General features: G+C 39.9%; 1 protein-coding gene across 6 annotated transcripts in view; it reads left to right on the top strand.

The window, feature by feature from the left end:
- The window catches only part of ZRANB3 (zinc finger RANBP2-type containing 3), a 193893-nt gene extending 179591 nt beyond the window's left edge, over positions 1-14302 (top strand). For 5 of the 6 annotated variants that reach the window (XM_081052624.1, XM_081052626.1, XM_081052623.1 and 2 more), the window contains 6 exons: positions 399-500; positions 1654-1796; positions 6884-6994; positions 7997-8399; positions 11182-11313; positions 13366-14293. In XM_081052624.1, coding sequence (XP_080908750.1) covers positions 399-500; positions 1654-1796; positions 6884-6994; positions 7997-8399; positions 11182-11313; positions 13366-13464 — 990 coding nt within the window. In that variant the 3' untranslated portion in view covers positions 13465-14293. Of the gene's footprint in view, positions 1-398; positions 501-1653; positions 1797-6883; positions 6995-7996; positions 8400-11181; positions 11314-13365 lie in introns of all 6 variants that reach the window. The other variant, XM_081052625.1, reaches the window with a different exon arrangement.
- Positions 14303-18968: the final 4666 nt, after the last annotated feature.

The raw sequence follows: 18968 nt of genomic DNA, 5'->3' as shown, positions 1-18968 counted from the left end.
CTGAAGTATTTCTTTTTGGCTGACAGAATTAGAATATGGGTTCAGCTATTGCTACAATAGATTTTCATATGCAGAGATTCTTCTTCCCTTTTATAAGAGAAATACTTCATGTTTAAACCTCGTGTTTAACTGACTACACCCCTCTGCATGCTACTTTTACCCTTAGCAGTGAATGCATTGGAGGCATTCAGAGGATGTGGGGAGCCGCTGGGCCCCCCTTGTCCACTCGGCGTCCTTTCAAGGGAGCTGGTGTGGGTGGAATCTTGTCTAAAATGTGCCACCTCAGTTTATCTTTTAGGAGACTGGGGATATTATGCCATAATCTAAGTCTTTACTTTAAATAATTACTGTGCCTACAGACAAAATGGATTAATAATGCCTTCCTAATCTATAATCAGGATGGAAACCAGCTGAACTGTAATTTCATTCCTTTGGATATAAAATTAGACCTTTGGGAAGATTTACCAGCAAGCTTTCAGCTGAAACAAAATCGCTCCCTGGTAAGAAGAGTCCTGTGAGTTTGTTTTAAATTAAAATTTGTTGAGTATTTTTAATGACCATTTTGAGTTTAATAAAAGCAGAGTACTTTGTGGCCTGTTGCAGAATCAAATCACTGGTTGCATTTTAATTGGTCCAGGGGGTGCCTATGTATGAATTACCCTGGTGCTAAGAATATATGTGAAATCTGGTTTTTTGGCGAATGTCACACCTTGACTGCTGTTTCTGTGGATAGAATCATCCTCACACCATTTAATCTCTCAGTCACAGGATTAGCAACTGTGACACTTGTATCTGACAGAATCCCATTTTATCTGTGAAGGTTACACTCTAACAATGACAAAGTCTGCGAGCAGGGCTGACTCTGCATCGCTATCAGATGTACCAGCACGCAGGGAGGCCTCAGTTCTGACCTGTCGCCGATTTACCTTCACGGTTAAGGAGGGTCAGCATGTGCAGGGGCTGACCCAGCGTGCAGTGTACCACTTTCTACAAGCAAATGAGGACTGTGTTCTTTCTATGTTTGAGTGGACCTCAAACATTGCCCATGGGTTGGCAGCACCTGTCGGAAAGGAAAAGGTAGCTGTGGGTTATTTTCTTTGGCGTCAGACAATCCTGATTCTCAGATGCCCAGAAAATAGCCAGTTATGTATAATTGACTAATAAGTAAGATGAATGGTACTCTAATAAAAATGTCCCAAGTTTATGGATGGCTATTTTGCTCTGATAACTGAAGTAGCGGGGTACAAAGCAACTCTCGGATGTTGCACTGTCACCACGGCAGGGCTTGCTGTTTCCGAGACCAGTTTTGCCTCGGCCACGGCTTCCAACACCAGGCCCCATTTCATCTCAGTGAACAAACACATCATGGCTGTTGGTCTGTATGTGCCTTAAGGTCATGTCGCTGGGGGTCCTGAAATGTGCCTTTAGAGAGTCAGGATTGAACGAGGCCTCGGAAGAACGAGCCACAGACAGTTCACAGTAAAGATAGGAAAGTTGCATCAAATTGAAGAGAACCTTAAACTGTGAAACTCAAAAGCCTATTTCGGGGGTATAATAAAATACCAGTTTTCTGATGTTACAAGTAGCCTCACTTTCAAAGGAAGATGACTGGTGAGCTGTGAACACCCTTTTCATTGTCTTATTTTCTGTCAGATTTTGAGGTTTGTTCGAGAATGGAACAGTCTAAGTGCCATGAAACAGAGGATAATCAGGAAAAGTGGGCAGCTGTTCTGCAGCCCGATTCTTGTTTTGGAAGAGGTCACCAAGCTACAAACCAAACCGAACAGTACCAAAAGGTACGAGTTGTCTTTTCTCCTTTTGTATTTTATTACTTGTCATGGTGGTTTCTGGGGTCTGAGGCATTTTACGTAACTAATAATGAAATCCTGATGAGTTAAGAGAAAATTAGACATAAAATGACTGTTGCTTTGATAGCAGCAGAATTAGATACTTTGTGAAGGTGATCAGCTCTGCCGGAAGAGATTAGCTGGTCTGCACCTTGCTCGCCATGAGTCTCACTCACCTGGAGAGAGGCCAGTGTCACAAGCTGGTGTGACCTGTGCCCTGTCAAGCATGGGACACTTATCAACACCAGCGTGACATTTCCCTGTTAGGACAGCAGAACATATCTGTGGCCCTGTCGGCCCTGTGTGCCTGGTGTGTGCCATGCAGGGCAACTGCTTCTATTCGCCACAAGTGGTGGGGGCTCAGTGTTATCATGTCCATGGTTGGAAACAAAATAAAAGGAAAGGGTAAGTGTCTCATGTTTGCAGCTCTTTTGCCTTTATCATTATAGGTCGCTTTCTTTTTTTTAATCTTTATTACATGTATTACTGGCGTGACAATGGCTAGTAAAATTATACAGGTTCCAAGTATATAATTCTGTAATACATCGTCTGTGTATTGTGTGCTCACCCCCCGAGTCAGTTCTCTTCCCATCACCATATATTTGACCCCCTTTTCCCTCTTCTACCATCCGCCTCCCCCCTTACTCTCTGGTAACCACTAAACTGTTTGTGTCTATGAGTGTTTGCTTCTTTTTTGTCTTGTTTGTTGCTTTCAGTTTTATATCCCACATATGAGTAAAGTCATATGGTTCTCAAATTTTTCTGTCTGACTTATTTTGCTTAGCATGATAATCTGAAGATCCATCCATGTTGTCACAAATGGTACTATTTCATCTTACAGCCGAATAGTATTCCATTGTGTATATATACCTCATCTTCTTTATCCAATCACCTATCAAAGGACACTTCTGTTGTTTCCATGTCTTGGCCACCGTGAATAATGCTGCAGAGAACATAGGGATACATACATCTTTACGGCTAAATGTTTTCAGATTTTTTGAGATACCCAGGAGAGGCATTGCTGGGTCGTATGGTAATTCTATTTATTTCTTGAGGAACCTCCACACTGTTTGCCATAGGGGCTGTGCTAATTTACATTCCCACCAGCAATGCATGAGGGTTCCTTTTGTCCACAGCCTCTCCAACACTTGTTATTACTTGTCTTGTTGATGATGGCCATTCTAACAGGTGTGAGGTGGGTATCTCATTGTGGTTTTGATTTGTACTTCCCTAATAGCTGGTGAAGTTGAGCATTTTTTAATGTATCTGTTGGCCGTTTGTATGTCTTCTTGGGAGAAGTGTCTGTTCAGGTCCTCTGCCCATTTTTTAATTGGATTGTTTGTTTTTTTGTTGTTGAGTTGTACAAGTTCTTTATATTTTTTGTATGTTAGCTCCTTATCGGAAGGATTATTTGCATATATCTTCTCCCGTTCAGTTGGTTGCCTCTTTGTTTTGTTGATGGTTTCTTTTGTTGTCCAGAAGCTTTTTAGTTTGATATTGTCCGGGAATCGCTCCCTATCTTAAGGTCAGCTGATTAGTAACCTTAATTACATCTGCAAAGTGCCTTTCTGGCATTACCTAGATGAGTGACTGCTTGAATACCAGCACAGGAATCCTAAGGAGGTATCTTTAAAATTCTGCCTACCACACAAGTTAAAAGACTATTGTAATAGATCTGGGGGGGAGAAAAAAGATGAGGACTCTTGTCAAGGCATTAGCAATGGGAGTGGAGGAAAGAGAATGAAAGGTAGATCTATGGACCTTGGTCACTGATAAGAGAAAGGTAGAGAGAAGGAGGCTCCAGGGAAACTGACTTAGCAAAGCCATGGAAATGAAGCTTGGGGACCTGCAGAGGGGCGGGGTACGCTGAGGAAGCGTGCTGATTCTCCCCGTTTGCCCACTAAGTCTCAGTACATTGGAGTAACTGTCTCTCTGAAAGCAGGTATGAAGGATGAGGCCGCACAGGAGCAATGATTGGAGTCTACGAGGAGCGGTTAGACAACGATGCCATTCTCTCTCACTGTCCTATCACTTTCTAGAGAAACTGAACCAGAGAAGCACCAGTCTTAGAAACACCAGGCTCAGTGGAGATAAAAGGAGAGACACATTCTACTGGAAACTCACACTCCCAGGCCCCTTTCTTTGTTTAGCTTCCAGAATACCAGTAGCCCACGTTTGACTTCCTATGCAAGAGATTAGCGGATTCGTCTCTGAAGGACTGGAATGGCCTCAGAATAAAGACACGTAGATAATGATTTTTTAGGAATTCCGCAAAAAGCAACGGCTGAATCTCCAACCAGATTATCCCCCCAGTGGCATCCACCAGTTTCATGCCCTGTCCAAGCTCAGAGCTTGCAGTCGGCTTTTGAGGAGCTCAATTCAATACGAATGGAAGGCAAGATCAGCAGCCATTGTTTCAGTTCCTAAGTGAGCTCCCATTTGTCAGAGGAAAGTCTGATTCCACTGGAGCCCTGTTGGGTTTAGGATGCCCAGTACTTATTCTCTAGCCACAGCTGATCTCCAAGCAGGTCGGCAACCTAGAGTCCAGCAGTGTTTTCATTGGTGTGGTCCACTTTCCAATACATGCTCCTCTCCTTGCAAAACTTGCCATCTTCTACTCCCTTCCCCATCCAGCAATTACTTAGTAGACACCCTTCTCCCTTCCTAATTTGTCAAAATTGGGATTTGCCACAAGCCTTTTGAGAGTTGGTATACTTACATGAACTTCCTAGCAAATCTCAATGGAAAATTAAATATTGGTAACTCACAACTGTGTTAGAAAAGTTGTCAACCCCTCGATTTGGAGCCGGTTGATCTGTTTCTAATGGTTTCCAAAAATCTGTGCTTAAACCTCTTGTAGGAAAGGTTATTTTTAGTTCTTAAATCTCTGAATGGATTTCTCAACATCTTTTACTGAATTAGGTTCCTAAGCCTTTAAACATTGAATAATACCTAAGGCAAGGCTTAACATCCCCTTTCCTCTCAAAATGAGGAAGCTTTTGAGTTCCACTGAAATATTTCAGTGAAGTGCTTTTGTCAGGGGAATAAAATGGTTGAAGAAATGGGGGATGGGGAAGTTTAAGAACTAAAAGGACAAATTAGAGAATTTTTTAAAAATTCACTGTGATTCTTTATTACTTTAAGAAAGATACACAGTAGAAATGCAAATATATGAAAAAATAATCACCCTTATTCTTAAGAGGAGAAATGCAAATTTAAAGCTATAATGAGATACCTATCACCATTAGCAGAGAAATTTTTAACTGACATACCTTGTGCTAGTGAAAGTATGACGATAAACAGGCACTCATTCATTGCTGGCGGACCTATATATTGGTACAAACCCAAAGCAATGTGTCAAAATCTATCCAAATGTAAAGCAGCCAGGACTTTTGACCTGGCAGTTCTACTTCTGGGAATTCATTTTACATATCTTTATGTTAACATTTATGATATCATTATGATATTTATGATAGCATTGTGATAGCAGAGACTGGAACAACCAAAATGCCCATTCATCAGAGGTTGGTTAGATGTATTATGCCTAATATATCTAGAATAATGGAGTAACTTGCAACCATTAAAAATAGGGCAACTCTATGTGTACTAATATGGAAAGATCTGTGAGGTGTATGTTTAGATAAAAAAGAGCAAGGTGAAGATTAGTGCTACCACTTGTTTTAACAAGTAAAAAGTATGATGGGGAGTGGCTGCTAATGAGTATGGATTTCCTGTTGTAGTGATGAGAGTGTGCTGGAATTAGGTGGTGGTGATGATTGTACAACTTTGTGAATATACTAAAATGCACTGATTATAAATTTTAAATGGTATGAGTTGTATGTCAGTAAAATGGTATGAGTTGTATGTCAGTAAAAATAGAGAGATAAATAAAACAACACATATAGAAAAAATTATTTCTAAAAGGATGTGTTAAAAACTATCAACAAAGATAGCTTTGGGGGAGGTAAGAAGAAGGATGGGAACGGAAGGAGCCTTATTTTTCACCATATACATTAGTACATGCCTTTTGAATTTTGAAATATGTGCATGTATCACCTAATCAAAAAATTAATAAAATAGTTCATAATAAGAAAACCTGTTAATTATTAAATCTACGTTAACAACAAAAAAGAACATTTCTAAAATTTTACCTATAATTGCACAATTCCATTGTGATGTAACTTTAATTTTATTGTCAAGCTACCAAATGAAGAAGTACTCAAAAATATGAAGAGATTCATATTTAAATTAAGAAAAAAAGGACTACAATAGGTATAAACTATCAGAGAAACTGGGCCACGCTAATTAGAAGGAATTAATTGGGTAATTGCATTTCACCTCCTTAAATTCCCCTGTCACCTTTAACTGGAATAACTTTCCTCTTTCTTTCCCATCCCTAAACCATTGTGTCGTATTCATAGTGTTGTGTAATAAGATTCTGAATCCCACATCAAGACTGGCTTCACCTCAGTGGAAGATTCCGAAAACCCCGTATGGGCTGATAATAATGGAAACAACCTTGAGATTATAGAAGAGGTAGTTGATCCTATTTAACTAAAAAGAGAATCACTTCACCCAAAATGCTGATACACTGTTATAACTGATGAAGGTGATTTGAGGAACCTTGAGGAGAAGGCCTAGCGGGAGGTGAAAATGCAGTTAGAGATTTTCTGCACAGCTTGGCAGGATGTTTACTTCAGGCTGTCAGTTGTGCACGTATTTCATTATTTCTATTCCTACACCCAGTCCTTTTTGCCCCTACATGAAAATTGGTCCAAAGGATACTGAATGACTCTTCAATTTGTTAGAAAAATAAATCTTGAGAAAACTGATATGGAAGAAAGAGATGTGTTTCCCGCACGCGGAGACCAATGTAAAGAGAGACAATTTCATTCCCTAACTTTAGTATGGGCACAATGAGTAGATCTGTATCTTGCTTTTTCTCCTATTGCTTTTGCAAGGAGCAATGTGAACGTGAACTAGAGAAACTCGTACAGGAGAGAGAGGAAATCTACTTAAACATGTCATTGTTTTAGATACATAACCAAAGAAGACGTGGCTCTGGCCTCAATGGAGAAGGTGAAGAATGATGGGGGCCATGTCCGCCTGCTCACAAAGGAGGCCCGGCCACGGGATGGTTCTGCAAAGTAAGGTTTCAGTTACTAGTAACACTAAAGACTATTCCTTTAAAGTTACATATTTGCTTTTGTAATAATACCTCGCCTTCGTGTGGCCACTTTACAGGGTATTAGGAGCTTTCATGATAGAGGAGCTCTTCAGTCCCCTAGCAACCCTGGGAGGCACATGATGTCTCCACCTTAGAAACTAGAGACGAAGGAGGCCCCTGAGACCAGGTAGACCAAGTGGCTGGCCCCGCACTAAGCTGCTAGGAGACCTGAAGTCAAATAGAAGCTCTGCCTCCCACTCTTGAGCTCCTTCTAGCGTGAGGTTTTCTTTTAACACTTCTAACAAGCAGCCACAAAAAATAGATGAAGCAGTTATAATTCATGTGCAGGACTTTTCAGCACACTTGTGTAATGTACCTTTTCCTTTCATTCTAACAAGTTTAGCCCAGGGCCTGTCATGTTTCGTTTCTAATTTGAATGCAACCAAATTCTGGGTTTACCTGTGGGAGGCACTTATTTAGCAAGTTTTCTGTTCTAATTCCTATCAACACTGGTCGCTGCTTGGCTCTGTCACTGTGTGACTCTGTTTCCTGGAGGCCAGCAGAGCCCGAAAGAGAGTGTTCATGAAAGCACTGGTAAAGGCCTCTCTGTTTTAACGAGGTGTGTCACCCAACACATTTAGAGAGCACAGTAGCCACTAATTTAATTGGGGTTTCACAGTAGCCTATCCTTTCCCACTGTGAATAAGCACTTTTCTAACTTCTCCAGATGTTTCAGAGTCTGATTGTTTAACTTAAAGATACCTAAATGCAGTTTAATTTTTTTAACACACCATCCTTCCCTGTTTTTGGCACGGAGTATAGAGTGCTGACTATAGCTATTTCATTTCCACACAGAATCTGTGGGTCCCATGTTTACTGTTTATTAGTATAGGAACTTTGAAGACCTTTATATGAAGTAATGACTATTTAGACTAGTATAAGTGTTCATTAGTAATCTATTCAATGTTTTGTTCAATTCTAGACAGTTTCTTGAAGATGGAGCCTGTGTTCCATTTCTAGATCCCTGTGTAGCCCAAGTGGACGTCACTGTGAAGCCTTTTCCCCCCAAAGGCTATTTGCAAGCTGTGGATAATGAAGGAAATCCTCTTTGCCTTCACTGTCAGGAGCCCGCTTGCCAAACTAAGCAAGAGTGTAAAGCGAATGCTTGGGATTCACGGTTTTGTTCTCTGAAATGTCAGGAGGAGTTTTGGATTCGTTCTAGTAACAGTTACCTGCGAGCCAAAGTATTTGAAACTGAACATGGTGTGTGTCAGCTATGTAATCTGAATGCACAAGAACTCTTTTTACGGCTGAGAGATGCTCCTAAAAGTCAGCGGAAGAATCTTCTGGATATTACCTGGACCTCAAAGCTCCCTTTAGAACAGGTAAATTGTAATCGTGTGACAGATAAAAGGCAGCATTGTACTGAGTGATGAATACTGACTCACTTTCCTTTTTCTTTCAGTTTTCTAATATAGGAATATTTGAATATATATGTACAAAAGCAAAGAGAATAATGAATCTCTATGCCCATCCCCCAACTTTAACAGTTATCAACATTTTGCCTTCATTTTCGTCTGTCCCTTACCTCAATTCTTTTGTTTTCCTTGGACTTATTTTTAAAGCAAATTTCAGACATTTCATTTCAACCTTAAATACTTTCATTATGTGTCTCTCACTGATAAAGACTCCTTCCCTCCCTTCTTTCCTTTCTCCCTCCCTCTCTTCCTCTTTCTTTCTGCCTGCCTTTGAAATATAATCCCTTACCCCACTACCCGTTATCACACCTAACACAATTATAATTCCTTAATTGTAATAAGTCCATGTTTGATTTCCCAGATTGCCTCAAAAATGTCTTTTTGCAGTTGTTTTGTTCAAATTAGGATCAAAATATGACCCACACATTGCATTTAGTCATTGTGACTCTTATTCTGCCTTTAATATGTCTTTTTTTTTCTTTTTACACCGTTAATTGTTGAAGAAACTCGATAAATTGCCTGTAGGATTTCCCACGTTCTGGATTTGTTTCCCTGTATCCTCATGCTATTATCTGATACTGTTTGTCTATCCCCCCGATTTCCAGAATAATGGTTATAAGATATAGAAGCTTAATCAGATTCTGATTAAATTATTTGGGGAAGAGATCTTAACAGATGATACATTGCATCAGGAAGCAGTATGGTCTGCTTCCACTTTTCATGATGTTAACATTGAATGACAAGAGGCAAACAACCCTCAAAATATAGTTCATTACAATAAGAAGGAAACATATATTCATCCTGTTGTAAAATTTAATTTTAGCAGAGTAATTTATGACAAAATATTATTCTTAGGACACTATCATCAATATTCACTTTGATTTCTAAAATGCAATTGGATTTCTAATGTTGTGATCTAATCAGTTCTAAATTTCAAACTAGAGCAAAACGTGTAATTTTATACTGTGCTGCATTTTTAAAAATCACTCCTGAGCTACTCTCTGCCCACTAAAAGATTAGATAAATTCCTCCCAGTTAGTCAAATCACATATTTTAATTTACCTGGTTTTGCAGAATGATGATAGAATTAATAAGCATTTCTATAAAGATGAATTAGCATGACTTTAAGGACCAGGGAAATACACTATTTCCTTAGTGATATCCAGAGTTCCTGAAATAATCCTTTGTTCTAATTGGTGAGGGACATATTGCACCCATCCCAGTGGTGTCAGCCAGACTCCGGTTATCATCCCCTGCCTCAGTGTGGAGGCTTCCAGAAGAAACACAGTGAAAGGACTCAAGGCCATCTTAAAAGCAGGAATGCAGAAGTAACGTAGTAACACCTAGTAACGTAGTAACCGAAAGTGTCAGAGGGTAAAGAGCACCACAGAGCTCATGTTTGGGAGGATCAGTCAGAGAGAGAGCTACTGTTTCAAGAGGTGGATTTAGGATGTTGAAGCCTTGCCCCAAGTGATTCGCCAGAGAATTACTAAGAAGAATCAAGCAATACCTTCTGGACCATAGAGTCTGTCAGAGTAGAGACTGTTCCAAGCAAAAGAATTGGTTGCAAAAGGCGGAACCAAAATGGATTATTTTCTCTAAGAAGGTGCCATTTGCTTGATGCACAAAACTGTCCTTTGGAGTTGCTTCGAGCAATGCCAGCCACAGCCAGAAAGCTTCCTGCTCCAGCTTGCTGCCACCTAGGGCTCCTCTCAAGCTGGGTACTGCTGATCAGGTCACTGTGCCTTCACAGGTCTGACAAGCTTCCGTAAATGTGCTTTCAAACTACAACACAGACTCCTATGGCTGGCAGCCTGGAGCCTGGTTAGCATTTCTTCCTTGTCCGAGACCAAGGAAATGCAAACAACCTTCACATTCATCTTGGTGATATTTAAACAACGGCACTGCTATGCTGTGAGCTGGTTTTATTACCTTAGGTAAAAAGTTCAAATAATCCCATTTCAATGTAGGTCATCAATGGTTGAATGTGTGTGTGTGTGTGTGTATGTGTGTGCTGTCCTACATCGTGCCTGCTTTAAATGGACATCTTTGTTTATTCAAAATATGTAAGTTACAGAGGTTTGTTCTAGAAATTTCATACCAGTCTGTGTAACTTGGGAGGTTCCCAGGTGAATAGCATAAAAGTTCCAGGTACTAGCTATTAATAGTAAATATATTAATAGCTATAATATTAAAAAGTTCCAGGTAATAGCTATTAATAGCTATTAATATTAAACTATTAATACTCGTTACATCGATATAGTAACGAATGCCTTTAGGTCAACAGTTAAAGATTGTTAAAGTCAGTAATATTCAGAAGTTTTAAATTTTTAATCTGTTCTCATTCTTTTGTCAGTTTTGTTTTAGTGGCTGGATCAACTAACTCAAAAGTGCAGAAGCAACTGATTTTTCCCAATCTGTCGGGAGTCCTGGTATTTTTATATTGCTTGTAATTTTTTTCAAAATGGGTTAGGTAAGGGGAAAATAACTTTTTCAGAAACACATTTTATTGCTTTCAAATTGCTAACCTAGAGGCTTTTTTCCTATTCACCCAAAAAAAAAGCTATAAAAAGCCATCCTAATGTATTTTTTCCCTGTGATTTTGCTGTATAAACATCATTGCACAATGCAAAACCAACTGTTCCCACAGCGTATGTTAAAAAGTGCTGATCTTGTGTTTTCACTGCAGCTCAATGAAATGATAAGAAACCCAGGCGAAGGCCATTTCTGGCAGGTGGACCACATCAAGCCAGTGTTCAGTGGAGGAGGGCAGTGCTCCCTGGACAACCTGCAGACTCTCTGCACAGTCTGTCACAAAGAGGTCAGTGAGCTCTCAGACACGTGTGACTGTCCTGGGCCATCAAATCACAAATTATACATAGAGGTGTGGAAGATTCTGCGGGTGAATTTATATTCCTGGTCTGGGATCCAAAACGCGTTTTATTCCTTTCATCACCTAACACTTGCGTTTCCTCTTGAGACTTATGTGAGTTCTCAGTCACAGATGGAGGTGAAGGCTGCTTCCCTTCTAATTCATTGTAGGACCAGGAAATTTTCACCATCACCAAGAAGAAAATGAATACAACATACAACTTGCAGTCTTGAAGAGACCCAGACCATCAAACTAGAAGTTTGGTGAATTGGGGCAGTGACGTATGTTTGCATTTGCAGCTAAGGATGTCCTGAAACATAAGGACTTTAATAAATTATCTCTAGGACCACTCAGTTCAACATGCAAACGTTGCCCTCCTGGCCAAAGTATGAAACCTATTAACCTAGGCACATCTTTGAGCAATTACCTGTTGCTTAAAATCAACTAGGATGAATTTTTTACAGACAAAGGTAATAGGATCTACCTATTGAGAAAATCTTCAAAAGTGTATATTCAGTATGCAACTTCGTATTCGACTTTTTTTTTCACTTATGGCAAACTTGAAGCATTTTTCCCACATTCCCATGATAAGCATTAATAATGTTTATCATCTAAAATGGCTGCACCTTATTCTGTTGAGTAGATCTCTGCTGTAGTTATTTAGCCATTCCCATATTGATGAATATTGAAGTTGTTTACATTTTTTCTTGTTCTTATACATAATGTTGCCAAGCACTTTTTTTTTCTTTTTATATAAAAAATATTTTTTATGTTTTGAAGTCGTTCCTTAAGATAGATTCTCAGATGTAAAATATCACTGAGTCAAGTGTTTGGATATTTTTGAGGCTGTATTTTTTGGGGTTTTTTGCAATTTTATTTTTATTAGTTTCAGGTATACAAAGCAACATAATAGTTAGACATTTACACCCCTCACAAACCCCCTCTCCCCCAAGCTACTACCCTCTGACCCTTATGTAGCTGTAGATATTTATCTCCAAGCTGCTTTCCAAAGCTATGCTCCTCCCACCAACTCAATGAACGAGAGAGTGTGCATTACTATACTAATTACTGCAGATGTAGTGGGAGAATGGCCTGCCATTATTTTGTTTACTAATGACCCTGATGTCTTCTAAAATGCTAATCAGTTGTACTTACACTTTTGAGATCTGTTCAGGTCCTTTGCCAGTGTTCATATTGTATGAGTATTTTCTTAGCCTTTTAATATTTTATGTTCCTCAATTTCTTCACAAATATAATATTTACATGAATGGGATTATGTCATACAGGGAGGGTTTTTTGTTTGTATGTTTTCAGTTTTAAGCCTCTTTGCTTTCCCCACCCCTCCACCTGGATCACTTCAAATATTCATGGACTCCAATTAGGAAAAATGGCATCTGATTTCTCAGCTGTGCAAAATATGAGTACATTCAAGAAGTACAAGAGGATTAAGATACAGCAAAAGAAAATGCTGCCCCTTCTGTAATCACTTTTTCAGATTCTCATGACAAATTTTATTAGTGAGAATGGCAGAAGAATCCAGTTCTGTTCTGTCTTATTTTGCTTTTCTGCATTGGTTTGGCTGTTGGGTTGGGCATGGCTTGTGAGCCCAGAAATAGGAAGCAGGTGGGCCTAGCATGCACTGCACTCTGGGAAATCCCAAAATGTCTTACAAGCTCCCACTTGGATGAGGAGAATCGTGATCTCCCTTCCCCGACGCTCCCCCACGAGGGATCTCACTGGGTAGCAAGACGTCCCCAAAGCTGTGTGTTTTGTCCTCAGCATCTGGTCCTAAGTGAACCTAGGACCTCAGGGCACTTAGCAGAGCTACTTGGGTCCTCGACCTGTGGTTTGGAAACCACCCCCTAATGGCAAAGCACTGGTAATGGGTGTGGCAATCATGTAGATTTTCCAAACTAACAGAATTTTAGCAAGAGTTTTTGACTTTCTGTAGCCAGTACTTTTTTCCTAACGTTTACACATGCATATTTTTTTAACTTTTAGAGAACTGCCAGACAAGCCAAGGAAAGAAGCCAGGTAAGAAGGCAGTCTCTAGCATCAAAGCACGGATCTGACATCAGACAATTCTTGGTAAAGAAGTAAAGCATAAGAAATTTTGAGTGGATGACAAATGGTTTACATGTGGAAGAATTGAACACGTTTTTCTTTTTCATGTTTGTCTAATATTTTAAGACTGAAAATTTTCAGAACAAAAAATCAAGAACTCAAATTCCCTTTTCATAATAAATGCTTTTAGTGTTCAATACCTTTTTAAAGTACTTAACAGAAACTGAAATACAATACTAAATATTTCTATGATCTTGTTGATTTCATGCAGACTCTCAATTATGTTTCAGTAAGGTTTTCTTAAGCTTTCATTTCCCCCTATTCTACCTTAATCATGGTATTATGCATAGATTGTATTTGAAAAAATATTCTCAATTACTTCAAAAATGCTGCTGGATTAGGATTGGTTCTGGACTGCTGTGTGAATAAATGGAAACTTGCAAAACCAAGGGAAATTTCAGAAGCAAATCATCATTATTCAGAAATACTGGGCCAAGTGTGACCAACCTGCTTAGTATGCAAGAGAGACTCTTGTTCACTAAATGCCTCCAAAATGGGCTTGGGGTACATATTTTGAGTGTTTTCTGCTTTGTTTTCTTTCTTAGCCAGTTTTCTCTATTGAAATGATGCTTTTGAAATAAACTAATTGGACCTGTGGTGTTTGTAGACAATTCAGGGGTTCTGGGTAAAGTAATTGTTAAAAATATTTTAAAACTGAAAACATAAAATGTAAAAATGCCATTTAAACTTCAATTTTTAGTTTGTTTTCATGCATAAAACTAGGCTTACTGTCAAAGCACCCTTTGTCTCCTGGTTATCGTTTTTTGTTTTTAAAATCCTATCTTATTAAAAGTGTATTCTTGGTACCTCTTTTTAAAAGGGTGGTGACGATAAAACACTTTATATTAAAGCATGATCAGATTGAGATACATGTTTAAAATTAAAATGTAATTGATATAAAAATATAAAAGGGTAATGAAGAAACAAAACCAGAGCATAATCCTGTAATATGTCAGAGTCAGGGAAGTGAAGAATCAGAACTACATAAAATACAGGAAACAGAGAATTACATACACAAAAGACCTGTTTGTAAATACTGTATGGATGTAAACCTCTTTAGTTTGAGCACTTTCCAATTTTAATTAGTAGCTGATGTTTTACAACCTAGAAGACTTGTTTTTGGAAAGATGATACACTCATGCATTTTCCTTCCAGAGTTTTTATTAAGTTTATAATTATTTCATTGTATGAGATCAAATAGTGTTTATTTTACAAATTAGGTTGGGCTTTTTTTGGCCTTTTATCTCCTTTCTGGTCAGGCTCTTTGCAGTTTTCTGCCTCATTGCCAGGGTAACCTAGGATTCCTCACAGTTGAGACCTAAAAAGCTTGCACACTGCTTTTCCTCCAGCATGGGGTGTTTGCAAGTAAGACTTTGGTCTAAGTAGGTCAGGTTTGAGTGGAGCTTGCTCTTTAGATCAAACTAATGTGGTAATTCTGGTGAGAATGTTTTCAGATGTAGGAAATGTGTGATGGTTTGAGGTGAAATGACCCGTGAAGGTCACCTCTGCCACATTTCAAAATTCCTGTCAATTACAAACACTATCAGAGCATGAAAAAGAATAAAATACTTAATAAATTTAACCAAGGAGGTGAAAGATCTGTACACTGAAACTACAAGATTTTAATAAAAGAAACTGAAGATACAAATGAATAGAAAGATATTTCATGTTCATGGATCCGAAGAATTAACATTGTCAAAGTATCCATACTACCCACAGAAAATTACAGATTTAACGCAATCCTTATCAAAATTCTAATGGCATTTCTCATAGAAAAAAAAAACCCTAAAATTTGTATGGAACCACAAAGGACCCCCAAAGAGCCAAAGCAATCTTCAGTAAGCAGAAGCCTGGAGGCATCATGCTCCCCGATTTCAAACTATATTACAGAGCTATAGTAATCAAAACAGTATGTTATTGGCATAAAAACTGACACATAGATCATGAAACAGAATAGAGAACCCAGAAATAAACCCATGCATATATATTCAACTAATTTTCAATGAAGGAGCCAAGAATATACAGTGGAGAAAGGATATTCTCTTTAATTAATGGTGTTGGGAAAACTAGATAATCACATGCAAAAGAATGAAACTGGACCCCTATTTTACACCATACACACCAATCAAATCAAAATGGATTAAAGACTTGAACATAAGACCTGAAAGCACAAAACTACTAAAAGAAAACATAGGGGGTAAGCTCCTTGACATGTCTTGCTATGATTTTTTTTAATCTGACACCAAAAGCCAAGGCAACAAAAGCAAAAATAAAAGGGACTACTGAAAAACTGAAAAGCTTCTGCACAACAAAGGAAATTGTCAACAAAATGAAAAGGCAATCTACGCAATAGGAGAAAGTATTTGCAAACCACATATCCAGTAAGAGGTTAATATCCAACGTAGATAAGGAACTCATACAACTCAACAGCAAAAAAGCAGCTGCATGAAAAAATGGACAAAGGACCTGAATAGACGTTTTTTCCAAAGAAGACATACAAATGGCCACTAATCATCAGGGAAATGCAAATCAAAACCACAATGAAATTATCACCTCACACCTGTTACAGTGACTATTATCAAAAAGATGAGATAACAAATGTTGGTGAGGATGTGGAGAAAAGGGAATCCTTGTGCACTGTTGGTGGAAATGTAAATTGGTGCAGCTATTATGGAAAATAGTATGGTGGTTCCTCAGGAAATTAAAAATAGGAGCGACCCAAGATGGTGGAGTAGATAAACACTGTGCCAGCATCCTTCCATGAACACATTAAAATTACAACTAAATTACAGAACAATCAACCTGGAGAGCCATCTGAAGTCTAGCCAAACAGAAGTTTTACAACTAAGGATACAAAGAAGTCACTTCGAGACTGGTAGGAGGGGCAGAGACATGGAAGGAACCCCAAATTTCCTTGTGGTGGTTGAGAATAAAGAGGCATATCTCGGCCATGGAGGTTCCCCAGAGGAGCCAGGGACTCCAGGCCCCCATACCAGACTCTGCAGCCCAGAGCACTGGTGCTGGGACAAAGAGCCCCCACACATCTGGCTGTGAAAAACAGTGGGGATTCTGACTATCCAGATGGTATGAAAGGCTGCGAGAAACCCAGACATCCTCTTAAATGGCCCATGCACAGACTCACTCGCTCATAGGCACTCACCTTGGGCTCCAGCGGTGGGATGACTCAGGGCCTCGGAGACATACAGGGGCAGACGGAGGTGTGTGGCTTCCGGGGAAGGACTGGAGGACAGTCAGCATTTTCCTGGAGAAGGATCCACCTCCTATGCAGCCAGCAGGCAGGTGCCATCTTTCCTATGTTGAGCCTACCTCCACTGGCCAAATCTGAATCCAATTGGCCTGGTGAGCTCTGCTGCTCTGCCCTGCTGACTCACCTAGGACCCCACCCCACCCAACTTGCACACTACCAGAGGCACTTTCTCTGTGAGCAGCCAGCCCCGCTCACATTGCACTCTTTCTTGGAAAACTGTCAGAGTCCATGAGCCCCAGGCAGGTGGCAACTGGCCACAGTGAGCTCTGAGACTTTTGCTAAGTAGCTCCAGGCTCAGCACTGGCACCAAAACAGAGTCTGCATTAACCTGGTGACCACAACTCTTCCCAGTCTAGTGACTCCCTGAAACCCTGCCTCACCCAACTTGCATACTGCATGAGGCTCTATCAGTGGCTGAACCTTAAAGGAGCTGGCAGGTAGCAGCAGGCCTGGGGTGTCCTGGCTTTTTGCAGAGCTACCCTAGCCTGGAACTGGTGGCAGCCGTCCTCGGTTCACAGTGTGGCCTCTCCCATGCACCTCCAGGTTTAGCACGAGCAGCAAACAACTGCAGATCACTTTGTAGCTCCTACCAGGTTGTCACTGGCCACTCACAGGTAGTAGATGACCTAGGGCTGCACTAGAACCCCTCCCAAGAGGCCTCAGAACGAACATACTTGGAGGTTGACTTCAGACCACAGCAGAGCACCACCCAATTAGTCCTACAAGTCACAAACACAAAGGGTGGTCTCAACAGGCACCAGAGCCCACTAGGGCGAATTCCACTCAGTGGAGTAAGCCCCCTTGGCAGCAGACTGTAAGCTGTGGATGTGGCCAAACTCCACAGTCAGCCTGAGGGTCAATCCCATCCACTGATGTGCCAGTAGCAATCAAGGCTCAACTATAACAGAAGGGCACACACAACCCCCACAAGGGACACTCCTGGAGCACCCAGAGAAGGTGACCAGAGAGACTGTGCCAGGGCACCTACTACATAAGGCCACCTGGCCAAGACTGGGAGACATAGCAGCCCTACCTAATATATAGAAACAAACACAGAGAGGCAGCCAAAATGAGGAAACAAAGAATGTGTCCCAAATGAAAGAAAAGGAGAAACCTCCAGAAAAATCACTAAATGAAATGGAGGCAAGCAACCTAACAGAGACAGAGTTCAAAACACTGGTTATAAGGATGCTTCAGGAACTAGTGAGAACTTCAGCAAAGAGATAGCAAGCATAAAAAAGGACATAGAAACCATAAAAAAGAACCAGACTGAAGTGAAGAATACAATAACTGAAATGAAGAAAGCACTGTAAGGAATCATCAGCAGACTAGATGAAGCAGAGGATTGAATCAGCAATTTGAAAGACAAGGTAGCATAAAACATCCACTCAGGAGAGCAAAAAGAAAAAAAGAACCCCCCAAAAGTGAGGATAGTTTAAGAGACCTCTGGGACAACATCAAGTATAACAACATTCGCATCATAGGTACCAGAAGGAGAAGGGAGAAAGCAAGAGATTGAGAACATATTTGAAAAAATGATGGAAAAATTCCCTAACCTGGCACAGCAAAGAGACACACAGGTCTAGGAAGTAGAGTCACAAACAAGATGAACCCAAATAGGCCCACACCTAGACACATAATTAAAATGGCAAAGGTTAAAGACAGAGAGAGAATCCTAAAAACAGCAAGAGAAAGACAACTAGTAACTTATAAGGGAATTTCTGAAAGACTGTCAGATGATTTCTCAACAGAAACTTTGCAGGTCAGAAGGTATTGACAGGAAATATTCAACATGATGAAAAGCAAGGACCTACAACAAAGACTACTCAGCAAGGCTTTCATTTAAAATTGAAGGACAGATAAAGAGCTTTCCCAGGCAAGAAAAAGCTAAAGGAGTTCATCACCACAAAACCAGTATTGCAAGGAATGTTAGAGGGACTTCTTTAAAACGGTGGGGAGGGACAGGGGAATCAAACTTATGAATAATAAATGCCAATAGCTACGTATCTATCAACAATTACTTTCAATGTAAATGGATTAAATGCTCCACTCAAAAGACATAGGAGGGCTGAATGGATAAGAAAACAAACGCCTTACCTGTGCTGCCTACAAGAGACTCACTTCACATTGAAAGATACACACAGACAGAGAAAGTAAAGGGATGAAAAAGATATTTCATGAAAATAGAAATTAAAAAAAAATGTTGGAGTAG

This window comes from Rhinolophus hipposideros, assembly GCF_964194185.1.
Source record: "Rhinolophus hipposideros genome assembly, chromosome: 6".
Taxonomy (NCBI): domain Eukaryota; kingdom Metazoa; phylum Chordata; class Mammalia; order Chiroptera; family Rhinolophidae; genus Rhinolophus; species Rhinolophus hipposideros.
Note: the sequence above shows the minus strand (reverse complement) of the source record. Positions and strands in the feature narration are given on the sequence as shown.